The sequence below is a fragment of the Mus musculus genome, chromosome 7 (assembly GCF_000001635.26).
Source record: "Mus musculus strain C57BL/6J chromosome 7, GRCm38.p6 C57BL/6J".
Lineage (NCBI taxonomy): Eukaryota > Metazoa > Chordata > Mammalia > Rodentia > Muridae > Mus > Mus musculus.
Window position 1 is genome coordinate 103,548,390 of NC_000073.6, and position 18,368 is coordinate 103,566,757.

Sequence of the window (18,368 nt, forward strand, 5' to 3'; positions counted from 1 at the left end):
AGAAATTAAGTTATTGATTAATTGTATTTTCTATGTAGTATTTATTATATTTTTCAATATATAGTTTTAATAATATCATAGACTTAATATATACTAATATTTTACTGATTCGTAAATATAACAAATTGTTTTTATAATATATAAAATTAACCTTGATATGTTTGTCTTAAATTGAATTCTCTGACATAGCAGAAAGAAATTCTAATTGATTAACATTTAGGAAGTAACACATCTTCTCTAGTGTTTCATAGGGTTAATCCACATAGCAACATTAAAATGTGGTACCATTATTGCAAAAGTAATAGAAACAAACAGAATTTTTTGAAATCAAGTTACTAAATTGAATCATTTAAATAAAGTCAAATTTATATGTTTATAAAAATATCATTGATAGTAATCACTTAAGATATTTCAGGAAATGTTTCAAAGAAACCAAAATGTTATGAAAGAAAATATTAGAATATGAGTCAATGGGGAGATAATATAATCATAATTCAAAACCTGTGAGTGTAACTATTGAAGTATAAGTTGATAATTCTCTATCAGATGGTTAAATGATATTTGGAGGACATAAAATTGTGGTTATTTAAGAATTAAAAAAATAATCAGATTTTGTTCAATAAGTCTGAAAGGTACAGGAAAGAATAAATGGTGTAGTCACGTCAATTGACTTGAGGGAAGGTATAAATAAATTCAGAAACTAATAAAAGAATGTAAATTTAGATTTATGAACAATAAATAAATAAGAGTTACCCTCTACTGAAAAGATTTATTTTTGTCATTTTTGAATTCAAGACCACATGATTCAAATAACACCTTTCTAAAAACAGGAAAATAAGCACCAAGAGATAACCAAAGACAAATTCTTCATGCATTGCAGTTATAATTCAAACTTGTTATGATCTGACCTGACTTCTTGCTCTCATAACCACAAATCAAATAAACAAACATTTCATGGATGATTAGTTTACTCATTTTTCTGAAGAAAAACTAAGCTGTACAGATTTAGAAGGGTTGAGATAAGAAACCCTATATACTGTATGACATATGTCCAAAAAAAATCTTTAAGTATGGAATGGGTAGGGATATGTAAAGATGGCTTTAGAACGTTGAATAGATAAGGCACTAGAAATAATATTTAAACAGAAATGTTGGTGAGATCACAGATATAAACTCATAGGAGTTTACTGACTATGGCATGGGGCAGTCTTCAAGGGTCTAGTAGTTGGGAGTGTAAGACACAGAAGCCTGGGCTTTGTCCTTGACATAAATTAGTTTCCAGTAATGAGAGTCTAGTAATTTCACAAATATGACATTTTCTTTTTTTTTTCATATCTATTTTTTTTCCTTGTAAGCTCATGTTTTTTACATATGACATTCTTTTCTTGTTGTTCTGTGACCAGAAAAATAAAGTGTTTATCATTAAGGAGAGGTTGCTGTCATAATGGAAAATTTCACAAACTCATGTGCTTCAAACTTCTCCTTCAGAGGGTGATTACAGCTAATGATGTCCAGCAGTCCGAGGATGTCTTCCACATAATTGCATGGTGCAACTGAACATTACATTGTAGGACATTCATTAAAACCTTGAATTTATTTTTTTTTCTTTCCCCAGTGGGGAGAATTCTACCTTGTGCTTTATTCTCTACAACTGTCCCTCCATGAATCAGAGAAGCCTAGATGTTCCTAAATGGCACATTTTCCTTATTCTTTTTTTTTCATTTTTTATTAGGTATTTAGCTCATTTACATTTCCAATGCTATACCAAAAGTCCCCCATACCCACCCATCCCCTCTCCCCTACCCACCCACTCCCCCTTTTTGGCCCTGGCATTCCCCTGTACTGGGGCATATAAAGTTTGCATGTCCAATGGGCCTCTCTTGCCAGTGATGGCTGACTAGGCCATCTTTTGATACATATGCAGCTAGAGTCAAGAGCTCCGGGGTACTGGTTAGTTCATAATGTTGTTCCACCTATAGGGTTGCAGATCTCTTTAGCTCCTTGGGTACTTTCTCTAGCTCCTCCATTGGGAGCCCAGTGATCCATCCATTAGCTGACTGTGAGCATCCACTTCTGTGTTTGCTAGGCCCCAGCATAGTCTCACATGAGACAGCTATATCTGGGTCCTTTCAGCAAAATCTTGCTAGTGTATGCAATGGTGTCAGCGTTTGGAAGCTGATTATGGGGTGGATCCCTGGATATGGCAGTCTCTACATGATCCATCCTTTCATCTCAGCTCCAAACTTTGTCTCTGTAACTCCTTCCAAGGATGTTTTGTTCCCACTTCTAAGGAGGGGCATAGTGTCCTCACTTCAGTCTTCATTTTTCTTGAGTTTCATGTGTTTAGGAAATTGTATCTTATATCTTGGGTATCCTAGGTTTTGGGCTAATATCCACTTATCAGTGAGTACATATTGTGTGAGTTCCTTTGTGAATGTGTTACCTCACTCAGGATGATGCCCTCCAGGTCCATCCATTTGGCTAGGAATTTCATAAATTCATTCTTTTTCTTTAATAATCAACTAATGGATAGGATTATGAAAGAAAGCACACACACACACACACACACACCCTACATCTGTGATTATTTAGTGTCATTAAGAAACCATTCTCACAAAACTATATTTGAGCAAGTTTTATTAAGTTAATTAATAGCTGATAGAATATAGTAATTTAATACTAATTTTAATGTATACAGCCATGTAATCCTAACATCATTCATATATGAGGCACCTTAAGTTTACTGAAGGCTCATTGGTGTACATTTTTTGCTACAGTCCTTACAACCTGTCTCTCCCATTCTCTGATCAGCAGTCTGCCATTTGATGCTTTCTTTCCTCATGAACGTGTTTTCCATTTCTCTTTTTTGTCATATAACACAAATGATCATTTCTTGTTGTTGTGTCTGTCAGTTAATTTTTTCACTTTTAAATTTTAAGTTACATAAATCTGTTGTAATTTATATGTCCATACAACAATAAATGAATAATCATTTTCTTTTTTGGCTATCATAAATTGTACATATAAATAATTCTATATAAACCTTTATGATCATGTACTTTTGTTTCTATTAAGCGAATTTATAGCAATGAAATCACTCGGTGAATATTCAGTACATCATACGTCTGTAATTTACTTTACAAAGAAACTGTTGAAATGTTTTTCATTAGAGACTGTACAATTCCTTGTCCTGTCAACCCTTTCTGAGGATTCTAGTCATTCCAGTCTCTGCCCAAAATTTGATAACCAAATTTAAAGTCTCCATGCCTCAATTTTTCTACTTTATGCATGAAAATATACTTTTTTTTTAACTTAGGACTCAGTTTCAAGTTTCTTACTTTATTGTCTTTTATAGATCTATGAGTGTCCTGGACTGCAGTTCTACCTCCAACTCATCATGTCAGATGTGAATACTACTTCAAATTGGCCCACTTTTTCCTTCATTGGTATACCTGGTCTAGAGGCTGCACATATGTGGATCTCCATCCCCTTCTGTCTCCTGTACCTGGTAGCACTTGGGGGCAACTTTCTTCTCCTCCTTCTGGTTAGAGCGGAGCAGAATCTTCATGAACCCCAGTTCTATTTTTTGGCCATGCTAGCCCTCACTGATCTTGGCCTCTCATTGTCAACAATGCCTAGTGTCTTGGCCATCTTCTGGTTTGATGTCCATGATGTCGGTCTGGATGCCTGTCTGACACAAATGTTCTTTATTCACACACTGTCCTCTGTAGAGTCAGGTGTTCTGGTGGCCATGGCTTTTGACCGCTTGGTTGCTATCTGTGCTCCACTAACCTACACTAGAATCCTGAATCACCAGACTGTGCTCTGCCTCAGTGGAGCTGCCCTCATACGAGGAGCCACTCTATTGGCCCCTTTGCCATTTTTCCTCAGGACGTTTCCTTTTTGTGGGGCCAATATCCTCTCACACTCCTATTGTTATTACCCAGATATGCTTAACTTGGCCTGCGGAGATGTCACATTCAGCAGTGTATACGGATTGGTCTGTGTACTCTGCACATTTGCAGTGGACGTAATCTTCATCTTAGTATCGTACATGAAGATCTTGGGAACTGTGATGAAACTGGGGATCCAAGATCGAAACTGGAAATCCCTGCAAACCTGTGTCTGTCACCTCTGCACAGTGCTGGTGTTTTACTTGCCACTCATCAGCCTTGCAGTACTGCATCGTTACACCCAGGAAACATCTCCAATTCTCTACACCACCATGAGCAATGCTTACCTCCTCATGACCCCACTGCTAAACCCTCTGGTTTATAGCCTCAAATCCAGGCAGATCCAAGCTGCCTTGCACAAGCGATTTGGAGTGCAACGTGTTGTTGCTGGGGAATGAGGTTTTTTCTATGCATGAAAAATTGCAGTGATCTTCAAAATATTATTCAGGCTCTACTAAGTGCCAAATAGTGTTCTAGACACCATGAGTTCTAACATTAAACAGTACTCATTCCCTCAAATAAGGAAAATAAGGTACAAAAGATCAGCAGAAAGCTTTAAAAAGAGAACAAATATGTTTGTGTTTGCTGACTAATGAGCATTTTTTGGTATTAATGAGGAAAAATAGAAATCTGAATTCAAAAATACTGAATACTACCATGACTAAGAAGTTGAGGGATCTAACTCTGTGTCGTATATAATTCATGAAGATCTAGCTACAGAGTAAAACGAAGGTATCACACAATTCTTGATTTAATGTTACTTAAGACATTAAAAATAAATAAAAATGGATAATAAGTATATGATTGTATTTTACATAATACCTGATGACAACATAATAATGATCAATAACACTAGATAAATGTACTCTCTGAAAAGATGTTTATAAAAAGTCCAAGAAGTGGTTAATAATATTCATTGAGAATTGATACTTTAATCAGACCTTGTCAGTTTTCAAGTTAAATGTGGGCATCTACATCTTGTCTTTCAAACAGAGAAGGAAAAACTCAATTATCTCTGATGATCAATAAGCATGCAACAGAATAGCGAGGGCCTGACTCTGCTTTAAGAAACGTTTAAGACTGACCATGTGGTATTGGTCAGCCATGAAAATATACATACAAGTAAAATTATACAGACTGAGCAGGTTGTATTAAGGAAATATATATATGCATGTACCAATGTTGAATGAAAAGGGAGGCTATGACTTTGAAAAAGAGCAAGGATGTGTACATGGGAAAGCTTGTGAGAAGGAGAGGTAAGGAGGAAATTAGGTAATTATATTATAACCTGATAAAAGAAAAGAAGTAATAATCATAAAAAGAAAGTTAAGTGAGTTTCTAAACAATAGGTGATCATAAAATGTTTACTATTATGTTTGACACATTTAGTAGTTATCAGAAAAAGAAGGCACAATTGTCATACAGTTTTCACTCTAGTACAAAGGTCAGGGCAAAGCTTGCAATGGTGTAATTGGTGGGCCTGGACTTGTTTTGACTTGGTATGAGAGGGGGAGGGAAACAGTGAGAACAGGGGTCAAGAACTTCTGACAGATGGGAATCTCATGACCAAAATATTAAATGATTGAAAATGGTCCCAATCCCAAATGCATTCCACAGCCTCTGCTCTGTCCGACACTTACTGGCTAGAGGCAGGTGTTTTAACTAGCCCTGAGTGAGGCTTTTTCTCTGGGAAGGAGATTACTTGAAAAGCATCAAAAACACAAATGAAGGGAACGTCTGTCTGTTCCCATCCCCTCCAGCCCAAGTACACTTCCAGATTTCCAGAAAACTGACATCAATTTAAGTGATTCTTGTCAGAGACCATGGAAAAGGAAGTTTTAGATGCTATTTATGTTGGGGGCATACTAATAATTTTTATAATTTAGCCATCATATGCCATAAAAACATTTTAAGAAAAGTTTCTGAAATCTTTTTAAATGTTTATCATCCTTTTACATCTTTGATATTGAAAATTAATGAATATTTTATGCCATTATATATTTGTATTAGTAACTTCATTTTAAAAGAATTATTTTCATTTTATGATGAATGTTTTTCTTCCATATATGTCTATGCACTACATGAATTTCTAGCCAGAAAAGGGTATCCAGTCTCCAGAGATTGGAGTTACAAATGGTTGTGAGGTGCCACACAGGTGCTAGGAACTAAACCTGGATCCTCTGCCACTGCATCACATGCTTTAAACACTAATACCTTTCTTCAGTAACAATAACTTGTAATTAATGTGACACAAATTTATTTAAACATATTAAATCCATGTGACTGCTCTCAAATAATTTGGGATATAGTGTACTCTAAAATAACAAGCAATTTTGAAAAACTTCATAGTTGACACTATTACTATTAGCAATTTACTGGGTGACCCTCAAGGGTATAGAGTTTACCTAGGATGCTGGAGGTTCTGGGTTGATCACCAGCACCATTGCAACAGGACAAATGAACCGTTTTATAACTGATGTAGTTCAACACATAAAACATTGATATATTTAGACATTGTTCTTTGAAGAAAATTCTGAAAAAATATAGCGGAAAAAATAATTTAATTCTGATTTCCAATCAAGAAACTAATTTAATAAATTAAAGGAAGCAAATTCATTAAAAAGTAAAAGCTATAGCAATACTGTCATGTCTTGATTTTATTGAAAATATTTAACTCACATTTTCATTATTGAGCATATTTTGTGTAATTTCAAAGAATTATTTTATATTTATCTTAATTTTCTTTACTATCTTTACCAAGAACAAGACTTGTTGAAATACTTACAAAATTTATAATATCTGATATAAGAATATATCTAAAGAAGATGTTTTAATTTTCAGAATAAGTCTTGACTGTTAACTCTTGGTGTGAAATTAACAATTTAATTAAAAAGAGTCCTTTTTTTTCTACGTGGATATTATGTTTTATCAGCAAGATTTGTTGAAAAGATCAGAATTTACTCATTTTGTTGTATTTTTTAAATAAATCATTCCATTTGTTTGGCTATTTATTTATTCTGTTCATGTGGAGGTTAGAGGATAACAAGCAGTTTTTGGTTTTTCCTTCCAGCATTTGGATCTCAGAAATGGAACTCGTGCCCTCAGGAAGGAAGTGTCTTTGTCTGTTAAGCCAACTTGCCTATCTTGATAACCACATTTTTTAGAAAAAAAAAAAGCCAAATATCTTCCTTTTGTAGGTGTATATATTTTTCTAAGCTTATAGTTATATCCTTATATTCTTTGTTATTCTCTTGAATTACAAATACTTTATAAGATTTAGCAATTAATTAGACGATAGTATGTTTTTATCCCCGATTAATGACTCAAAAAATGACACTTATTTATCGTGACATTTCTAGGACAAGATGTCATTTAACCTTGGCTCTCTATTTTCCTATCATTACTAATAAAATTGAATATTCTTGTTTTTAAATGTTTGATTTCTTTTGACAGTAGTCTCAGAATATTACTAGTTTGTTTTAGTTGATAATCTTATTGTTAATCATCCTTAACCAACTCTTGTCTTACTTCACCATTCATTTTAAAACTATTGGAGAAATAGGTGTGTGTGTGTGTGTGTGTTCATATGTATATTTTATTAGCAAGTAAAGAGAGAAGTGGAGAAAGAAATAAAGAAAGAGAAGAAGGGAGGGGGAGAGATATTGCATGCAGTACCTTTGGGAACATCAGCTATTCAATAAATACTCCATTGAAAACTCAGAGAGGTGAAGTGCGAGCCTCACTCAACTTCTCCAACCACAGACACTGAGGTAAACGGAAGCACTGGAGTGCTTGGGACTCTATCTAGGATATGGATGGAAAATAGACAATAAGAAAACAGAATGTAAATGTAATGGTCAGACTTTTTCTTTTCCTTCACACTGAGGAGCTCTTTTAACATTAAGGCATAGCATTGTTGTGTTGGTCTTAGTATATTCTGATTAATATTTATATGCTTATACAAAGGAAGCCTTAAACATGACTGGACAAAAATAATTAAGTACAGAATGACAATTTGGTGATATAACAATGATGGAAAACTATACTGAAACTCTTCAAAATATAAGTTGAGATCATTCACTCTTAGTCATAGAAGCAATAAATCCTAATCCTGGTTCTTAGGAGGATAAAACAGGCTTAAAATAGATGTCTTTTCATGTAGTCTTTTCCTCTTATTTTCTAAAGACCACAAAAATGGATTTAGAAAAAGGAAAATGAAGTCACATCACTGACTTTGCTTTAAAACCTTTGGTAAGTGCAAAGTTCATTGCAAAGCTGTCTTTTTAATATATGCAGCATTGTCTTAACATCTCAGCCCTTCTCTGCTTCCTGTAAGCCACTCTCTTCTCACTCAGCTTTTCTCTTCCACATACCTTTGGCCCTTGGTTTCTCCCTCATTTATCTGGAACTCCTTTCTCTTGTATGTTCCTTATGACTTATATTATCAGTTTCATAAACACACTGGCATCAGTGTCCTCTATACTTAGTATACTTTGAGACAATAATCACTATGCCCAACAAAACTGCTCTCTTTTGTGTAAATGCTTATACAATGTTGAAATTTTTCTTAAATTTACTTTTTTTCTTTTAATCCAAGGATTTTAAAACCTTTTCTGATAAGGTTGAGAATTGACCATTTAGTTCACTTTCTAAAAATGTTAATATGATTATACAGCTGTATGTTTTGGCAAGTTCTAAAATAAATATGAATTATATTGTAAACAAAACATGCTTAATAGTATATCCTAAGAGCACAGAAAATGACTCTATATGGTCTGTTCAAGAAACATGTGGTTAGTTACTGAATTGATGAATAAATGGATTTCACAAGACAGCAGTCAATCCCAGGGCTTTCTTGAATGACATGGCTTTAGACTGCCATTTATTATGACCAAGTCCTTGTTGTTACAGGTTCTTTAATATCCTTAAAGAAAGAGACATCCGCTTCCCTCTTCCCATTCTACACATCTAGGAATATAGACAGAAGAGGAGACGCAAGAGGAAAGGAAAGTGAAACTGTCACATGGTAGCCATGCTTAGTGGACAGAATTTTAATTACTACAACTCTGACTCTCTTTTCTCGTTCTCTCCAGTTTTGTCTATTCCTGTCTGAAATTGGGAGCTCTCTATGGTTCTGTAGAACCAAAAGTTTATGTTTTAATGGAAATTATGTCATGTGTCCTGAACAGTTGCTTTTATCTCTTACATAGTTCTTTTCTCTCTTGTAGAAAAGTATAGAATTTAATCTTTAAATGTATAGACACTTAAAAAGAACAGTTTAGTGTGTGTCTAATTAATTTTTATTTTATTGAAAATGTGAAGGGAAATTTGACATTTACCCTACAGTTAAAGAAATTAAAAACTTACATATAGATAGTATTCTTGATTTGAGATTTTCTATAATATTATTTCAAAATGTGTTTCGTATTCATTTTTGGATAAAAGGAACACTTACTCATTTCTGGTGGGAGTTCAAACTTTTAGAGCCAGTGTAATGGCTCTATATAGAAATCAGTGTCATGGTTCCAAAAGAATTTGGTGTAAGATATGCCACACAATCCAGATATATCCATCTTGAGCATATACCTAAGGACCTCACATATTACTACAACTTGTATTAGAAGGTATACTTTTTATACCAGGTCAACAGTTTTGGATACTAAATATTACCTCGTAAAGCTGTGGGTTTTTTCAATAACATTGTACATTCTATTCCCAAATGTCTGTTTAATTATTTCTTTTTTTTTCCTAAATGCCTTCTTTTTCTGTTGAAAATAGGTTCTTCTCTCATACAAGACATCTCTACCACATTCTTCCTTCTCAGTACTCCTTCCAGCTCCCCATCCCCATCTCCTCTCTCCACTGGATCCACTCCTAATCAGTCTCCCTTCAGAAAGGAACAGACCTCCAAAACACAACATTCAAACGTGAAAAAAAAATACTGTAAGACAAGGCAAAAGCCCTCACCTCAAAGCTGGACAAGGCAACCCAACAAGAGGAAAGGATCCCAGAAAGAAGCAAGAGTCAGAGACACCCGCTCCCACTGTTAGATGTCCCACAAAAACACTGAGTTAACAGCCATGTGCAGAGAACCTACTTCAGACCATGTGGGTTCTGTGCTTGCTGGCTCAGACCCCAGCAGCCCATATGGACCCTGCCTAATTTATTCTGTTCTTGGTTTCTTAGTTTCTGTTTTTAATTTTGTTTATTATTTAATTCGAAGATCAAATGAAAATTCAAGATCAAATAAAATACTAATCTTCAGCAATATATTTAATTAATGCATGCTAGTTATTATGAATTCCAGCTATGAAAGTTAATAGAGATTATCAGATGGACATATCACAAAGACATTTAAGGTGTCTGTGTGTAGAGTGTAGTTTTAGTTTCAAAAATTCCAAATTTAAAGTTTTCTGAAGGCAATGTTAGAGATTAAGATGAAAATAAGTATTTAAAAGCATCCAGAATCAAAGAATAAAAATAATTAGTAATGGAAGAGGAATTGATTGAAACTGAAACTAGTCATTGCCCTCTAATGTCCATTGAACAAAAGACATTTATAAGTATAGAAGAATAATTCATTAAAATATTTAATCATAAATTAATTTCAACAGCATTTAATTTTGCTCTAGAAATCAATAAAGATAAAATTTCACAGAAAAAAATATTTTAGATGGTCAAATATTTTTAAAAGACAATGGAGGGGAAATATATCCCCAAGTGACATGAAACTAATTTGTAACCTTCTAATTCTTTATCAATAATTATTAGATATTATTATGGAATTAATGGAATTAACATAAAGAATGCTATGATTTTTTAAAGGTTTTATTTATTTATTGTATATAAATATACTGTAGCTGTCTTCAGACACTCCAGAAGAGGGCATCAGATCTTGTTATGGATGGTTGTGAGCCACCACGTGGTTTCTGGGATTTGAACTCAGGACCTTCAGAAGAGCAGTCAGTGCTCTTAACCGCTGAGCCATGCCTCCATCCCATAATTTATAATAATTTAAATTTACATTTCTACCATAGAAGAAAAACACAGAATAAAGACCATAAAATGGCACATGTTGAATAATTATATATGTACTTTATATATAAGACTTAAAATTAAACAAATACTATAAATAAATTTATTATAAATATATTAAATATTATAGATTATGTATTCTGATACATTTAAGTATATTTACATAATATTTTAAAATATTGAAAAAGACACAGAGTTATCATGTATTTGGAATGGGAATATATCTAAATACACAAATGTGTATATTTAAGAACCAGTGCTTGCTTCAACTCAGATTTCATCTCCTATAGTGAGAAGACAGAGGAACTGGGTACTCTGCCATCCAGGGTAATTTCTTCTGTTTTTATAATTGTGTGTGTCCATTAACATATATGTGAATCACTATGCATGAGTACACACACACACACACACACACACACAGAATTTCAAGAGTGACATTACATATCCTGTTGTAACACTCTCCACTATGTTCCCTTGAGGCAGGATCTCTCACAGAACCTTCAGATTTGCTTGTGGCCAGCAAGTCCCATTGATCTTCCTTCTCTCTCTGACCCCACAGTACAGGAGTTACAGACACCTGCCACCAGTTTCACTTTTTTCATAGTTCTGGAATTTGTAATCAGGTCCTATGCTAGCACAGCAAGTGCTCTTTCCCACTTAGCATCAGTCCAATCCCATGTTTGCTTGTTTGTTTGTTTGATTGTTTTAATCTATTAAGACTTTGAAACTGTCTGATGTTTTTTGTATGCACTGCTATTTACTTTTGCCAGCCCATTGTTCTTATTCTAAGGCTCTTGGATCCATCTGATTTGGGAATGGGCTGAACACAAAATGCACTATTTATTTTCACTGCCATCTTATCTGGATCTTCACCACATGGAGATTAGTAATGAAAAAGATTATCTATCCTCAAGGCAATATTCAATAAAGCAATCATTCCTTGCTATAATTGTTAAAGTCATTTTACTCCCAATAACACTATCCTTCACAGGTAATATCTAACATTTGTTAGAACATCCTGAATGTGACATTTAACGTTTGCTTCTTTCCAGGGTTCAGTGACAGAGAAACTGCTTTGCACAGTGATTCTCAGAGTTGTCCATGTCTGAATTTAATACCACATTTCAACCTTCTGTCTTCATCCTCACTGGCCTCAGAGGGCTGGTGGGTGCCCGCCTGTGGCTGGGACCACTCCTGAGCCTGATGTACATCACCACATTGGCAGGGAACTGTACTGTAATTTATTTAGTAAGGACTGAAAGGAGTCTGCAGGAGCCTCAGTACCAATTTTTGTCTATGCTGGCTGGGGCTGACATTGTCTTGTCTGTCTCTACACTGTTCTCTGTGCTAAAAGTCTTTATCTTTGACCTCTATGAAATTGCATTTGACAGTTGCCTTGCTCAGCTCTTCTTCATCCATACATCTTCTTCCATGGGTTCAGGAATCTTGTTAGCTATGGCTTTTGACCGCTTTGTGGCCATCAGTCACCCCCTGCAATATACAACAATACTGACGAACTCACGAGTCACCAGGATGGGACTGGCAGCTTTTCTGAGGGGTGTAGCGCTCATGATGCCCTTGCCTATACTGCTTAAGAGATTACCATTCTGCAAGGGGCAGCTGTTGTCCTACTCCTACTGTATCCACCCAAATGTCATGAAACTAGCCTGTGGCCAAGTCAAGATCAATATTTTCTATGGTCTTGTTTTGGTTATATTTTCGTTTGGGGTGGACTTTTTGCTCATAGCTATTTCTTATGCTCTGATATTTCAAGCAGTTATGGGGATCGCTTCTAGAGAAGGTCAGATGAAAGCGCTCAATACTTGTTTGTCTCATATCTTTATTGTCTTTATCTACTATGGCCCTTTGCTGGCAATAACTGTAATGCATCGGATCAGCCGCAGAAGTTCTCCAATAGCACATGCAGTCCTGGGAAATATCTATCTTTTTATGCCCCCAATGCTTAACCCAATTGTGTATAGCCTGAAGACCAAGCAGATTCGCTCTGCCTTGAGAAAATCTTTGAAGATCCAGAGGAGATGAACAGTTCAGAAAGTTAATGACAGTTTCAATGAAGAAAAGTACAATTTTCAATTTCACCGTACACATGATTGTTTATTTTACTGTATTTATATCTGGGATGTGTATATAGGTATGAAAATATGATAAAATGTTGAAATTACAGCTTTTATGAATAAACACATGACATTTATATAATCACAAGTATTATTTCTCCTATATTTCTTAGTTCATGTTTTGATGCACTTTGCTAACTAAACAGTGAAAAGCAACTCTTGGTTATATATTGTGTTACCTTCTATTCATGGGTATTACATTTTTATAGTTCCAAATGAGGGTTATAATTAGTTTCATAAAATATTCATAAACTTCATCAAATCCCCAATCCTATTTCTTCAATTTCTGCCTCAGGTTCTTACTCTATTTTATTTACTAAAATATTCTCCATCTTTCTTGTACTGTTTCTAAGAGAACAACATTCATAACCATTGTCGACCATTTGACCATCCTTGCTACAGAGTGTGTGGGTCATAGCATCCCATTAGTAAATTATTTTGTGTATTTTACCTGAAAATACTCCTGGATCTGCATGTACATCTTTTTAGAGGAACAAAGCATTTATTCTGATTTCCTATAGCTCAAACCATTGTTAGCTAGTTTTGTGTCTTTGATTTTCCCCAGTTACAGAACACCTGGATCGTCACTTTGAGAAGCTTGCTTGTGCTCTTCAGATGAACACATGCATATGTTCTTCTTAGCAATAGTCTTCAAAGACATGAAAACCAGGGTAAAATTCAACAACTTCTTTGAATGCAATTTTCTTCTCAGATTTTCCTCTATACCTATGTGACTTGAATTTTTTTGTTTCCAGGGTGAAGATTAACCCTCTTATTTCTACATACTTTTAAATGTCTTTTTCATTAGTTTCATTCAGTAGCATTTACTAAAATTACTTTAAATGCTTCCATTTTTCGGCATCTGAATGTTAAGTATTCTAAATGTCTTTCTTCATGTAATGTGGGACTGAATTCCATATTTCTAACTTCACCTGGACTTAAAATTGGTATATACTGTGTTATGTTAAGAGGTCTAGCCCCTGGAATTCATACAGGACATACCCAGGCACAAATTCATTACCCAAAGGAGTTTTATTACCACGGAAGGCAAGTGGGGGTGGGGGTGGAATTGCAAAGGCAGGCATAGCAGCAAGCAGAAGCAAAAGAACAAAGATGCAAATAGATGCAGAAGATGACATTTTCCACAGAAGTGAGTTTTAAAGGGAAAGGGGAGTCTGTGCTAAGATGGCTTGGCATGTCATGGTTGGACATATTAACCAAATAATGAAATTGATAAATTACCTTGGTGTTTTGTGTCAGTGAACTACTAAGCGAATAGATCTCAGGGGGTAGTCTTTAGGAAATTAGCAGTTTTAAGGAAGGCATGGGAAGAGGGAGGAGTAAAAGGGCAAAAACCCCATATGCAATGTTTGACATGCTCAGGCCTGTGTTTGCCTTGCTTGGAACTGTTGGAGCCTCTTCACTACATAAAAGTTTTTAAAATAATTATGATTGTGTTAAATCTTTATTCTCACTTTAGCAACACTATATATGTTTTTGGCTTTGACTTATGACTGACAGTACATTTTTTTTCTCTTTCCTTAATAAAGTACTTGAACATACTTTAAAATTTGAGGTCATGATAGTTAGACTTCTACAACTCCCAAGAGTTCTATCAAAATTCCATTGAGAAGAAACTCACTGTTGGTCCAGTGACTCCTAATTTGGAATAGTCATTCAAAATTTAGTCTGAATAATTTTGACCTAATGCTGTCTCTAGGTAGATACAATAAAAACTTAGTTGAATCAAAGGATACTCAGCTACGTCCACCAGAAAATGCCAACTTGATAGGTGGGAAAATAAATGTCAGATACCAGAATTTTCTTGCTGCATCAAATGATTATTTAAGTATTAGGGAAAGCATTTTAGGTGGGTTTTCCATATATTCTATGATCATGTGTATGAGAAATGAGAGAAAGAGAATGAGAAGGATATTATAAAATAAAACAGAAAATAATAACAAAATGAATACCCTTTATACTAGATTTCAATTATAAAACTCTAATAATAGTCAAAACACGACATAATTTCCAAATAAGCATAGGAATGATTTCCTAATAGATCCTCATGATAACTGTATTAAGGGCTGTTAGCAGAGTGAGAGCAGCTGTGTATCCCAAGGAAAGTATTTTAATGGCCTACTAAATTTATTAAAGTTAATAAAGTATATAAATCAATATTATTATTAATTAATTAAATAAATGCAAATGCTGATGGACATTCAGATGTCTCCTCTCTGATTGACATTTGCTGTGCTTCCACCAGAGGAAATTCTATAATAATTATATATTTATATTATAAATAAATAGTCTACTTCCTCCAAGTATAACATTCTATCCTGCTCCCATATCTCTGAGTATGCTGCTATCTTTAACATTTTGGACGGATAATTTTAAATTTAAAAGAACAATTTTATTTATAATTTTATATTGAAGATTAAAAATAATTTAAAAATAAAAAATGACATTTCCCCCCTTATGTTGACTAAGCTTGCTTTTGTTTTCTAAAAGATGGTAGCATCTGCTAGGTTTCCACATCCCTTCAAGTTTTGCATAGGTTATGTGACTCTTTCAAAGTAACTAAACAAAAATATGCATATCGCATACTGAATCTCATCATATAATCATATAATTACAGAGTAGTAGATCAATTATTTTAATGATAATCAAAATACTGTCTTTTTTGTGGAAGACAAAAATATCTCCTCATTTCTCCCCAATTTATTCCATGAAATAAAAGCATATTCCTGAGAAGCAAATAGATGAAAGAGCAGAGAAGTATGACACCTCTTTTGCTAAGACTGTGTGTGGTTATTTGAGCAAGTTTCCCCAAACTTTAAATATTTTGCACACTGCAGACCTTATCTGTTTGGTTTTTAAGCTGTAAACCAAGGGGTTTAAAACAGGAGTCAAGAAGAGAAAAAGATTGGCCATGGTGACATGGAGAAGAGGAGATGCAAATGTACCAAACCTGTGAATTAGAGCCAGAACAATGAGTGGGACATAAAATATAAAGACAGTAAATATGTGGGAGACACAGGTATTGAGTGCCTTGAGCTTACCATCTCCTGAGGCGATACCCAGCACTGTTTTCAAAATCAAGATGTAAGAGATGACAATAAATACAGAGTCAACTCCAAACGAACAGAGAACTAGAGACAATCCATAGATGATGTTGACCCTGACAGGACCACAGGCCAGCTTCATGATGTCTGGATGGTAGCAGTAACAATGGGACAGTATGACACCCTTACAGAAAGGCAACCGCTTGAGCAGGATTGGCAAGGGGATCATTAACATCACACCCCTAACAACAGCTGCAAGTCCTATCTTAATAATCCGAGTGGGGGTTAAAACTGCAGTATAGTGTAATGGATTACGAATAGCAACAAACCGATCAAAAGCCATGGCCAGTAGGATGGCTGACTCCATGGAAGAAAAGGTATGGATAAAGAACATCTGTGTCAAGCAAGAGTGAAACTCAATATCTCTGTGATTCAGGAGGAAGACATTCAGTACTGTCGGCAGAGTTGATACAGAGAGACCAACATCTGTAGCTGCCAACATAGATAGGAATATGTATTGAGGCTCATGAAGGCTGGAGGTGGTTTTGATAACAAAGAGGATGGTGCAGTTTCCTAGGAGGGCAATTAGGTACATGACACATAGTGGGATACAGAACCATATCTGCACATCTTCTAGTCCAGGGATGCCTGTTAGAAGAAGGGTAGGTGGCTGGAACCAGCTACTGTTTGTAATTTCCATAAATCCTTTTATCCAGCTGACAACAGATTTCAAAGGCTTCTATTGTAAGACAAAAATGATAGATTAGAAGACATAAGAGAAAAACTATAGTAGTCCCATAAGTCAACACTAATTCTGACATATTTATATGAAAGAGTCAGTTTTTTTTAACCTATCTGAATAACTATGTGCAGCTTGGACAATGAAGAAAATGCTGTTAAATGTAGGAAATAATAGAATTCCTTTGACTTCCATAGCACTCTCAGTCTAATAACACTGATTAAGTGTAAATGCAAAGTAAAGACATGATCTGTGTGCCTAAATGGTGAAAATAAAGTATTCTCAAAATCTAATTTTTTATGTTATTTAATTATGTAGTAGAGGATTACCTTTTCTGGCATCAATGGACGGAGAGGCCCTTGGACTTGTTGCCCCCATGTAGGGGGATACTAGAGGGGTGAGGCAGGAGTGAATAGGTTAGTTGGGGAGCACCCTCTTGGAGGCAAAGAGGAGGGAGGATGGGATGGGAGTTTGAGGAGGGGAGACCAGGAAGGGGGACAACATTTGAAATGTAAATAAATAAAATAACTAATTAATAAATAACATTTTTAAAAGTAGTGCTTCATTTGTACTAAACTTTTCAGAACTCTCAAAGCACTCCTTGTACTTTCCCACATATCAGCATCATATATGTCAGCACTTAAGACTCTAGTCACACGAACACTTTTCTGATCTTCCTTCTGCAGAAATAAATTGCATGATCATAATAACTGTTATAAGATTCATGTAATCTGGCAAACTTCATTTGGTAACTTGTTCTTCCAATGAACTTCTAACATTTGGTATTTTCTTTTAGAATGAGAGGCTTACTCTTTCAAAATCCATGTTGATCAAAATACAAGGAAGAGTTGAGATAAGTAAAACAGCAATGGTTTATTTTCTCAGTCTGTGATAGAAGAGGATTGGACACCAACAAATAGTTTCATGTAATAAACAGAAACATCTGCTTGAAAAATTAATGCATCAGTAAATAATAAATGCCAATACTTTAATAAAAGTTCCAGATCACCATCATTGAAAGGAGAAGTGTTATTATATATCTTTATCTTTAAAGAAGTAGAAACAAATATTATCTCTTATTAGGTGAATACATTTAAATTTAATGTGTTGAAAGTCTACACCTTCTACATAGAAGAAACAGAAAATATTGATATAACTACAATTGGATATGAAGACAGGAAAGAAAGGAAAGTGAAAAACTCAAGCAAACTATCTAGAAAATTCCTAGAACCCAAATATGATGTCTTATATATAGCAAATATAAATATAATGAAATATAAAGATCATCTGATGATCAATTAAATAGAATTATTTCCCTGAGGAAAAGGGGCATAGGAAAGAGACCTATGGTAACTGGGGAGATGACCTGGTCAGTAAAGTGCTTCCTGTATGAGAATGAGACTCTGAGGTAGAGTCCCCAGCATCCTTTCTAAAAGAGCTG

At 34.7% G+C, this 18,368-nt stretch overlaps 3 protein-coding genes across 3 annotated transcripts; 2 read left to right on the forward strand and 1 right to left on the reverse strand.

Annotated features, from left to right (window-relative positions):
- Nucleotides 1-1,978: 1,978 nt before the first annotated feature.
- Olfr613 (olfactory receptor 613) lies at nucleotides 1,979-7,115 on the forward strand. The gene has a single exon (NM_147100.3). The coding sequence runs from the start codon at nucleotides 3,398-3,400 to the stop codon at nucleotides 4,349-4,351; it is 954 nt and encodes a 317-aa protein (NP_667311.3). The 5' UTR covers nucleotides 1,979-3,397; the 3' UTR covers nucleotides 4,352-7,115.
- Nucleotides 7,116-12,089: 4,974 nt separating this feature from the next.
- On the forward strand, nucleotides 12,090-13,031 carry Olfr615 (olfactory receptor 615). Its single transcript, NM_147080.2, has one exon. The coding sequence runs from the start codon at nucleotides 12,090-12,092 to the stop codon at nucleotides 13,029-13,031; it is 942 nt and encodes a 313-aa protein (NP_667291.1).
- Nucleotides 13,032-15,934: 2,903 nt separating this feature from the next.
- Nucleotides 15,935-16,888, reverse strand: Olfr616 (olfactory receptor 616). The gene has a single exon (NM_147099.2). It carries the CDS (start codon nucleotides 16,886-16,888, stop codon nucleotides 15,935-15,937), a length of 954 nt encoding a protein of 317 aa, NP_667310.2.
- Between the last annotated feature and the right edge of the window lie 1,480 nt (nucleotides 16,889-18,368).

Excerpts from the sequence above, each read along its gene's own strand:
- Olfr616 (NM_147099.2), bottom strand. The coding sequence starts at position 16,888 with ATGGAAATTACAAACAGTAGCTGGTTCCAGCCACCTACCCTTCTTCTA.
- Olfr613 (NM_147100.3), top strand. The coding sequence starts at position 3,398 with ATGTCAGATGTGAATACTACTTCAAATTGGCCCACTTTTTCCTTCATT.
- Olfr615 (NM_147080.2), top strand. The coding sequence starts at position 12,090 with ATGTCTGAATTTAATACCACATTTCAACCTTCTGTCTTCATCCTCACT.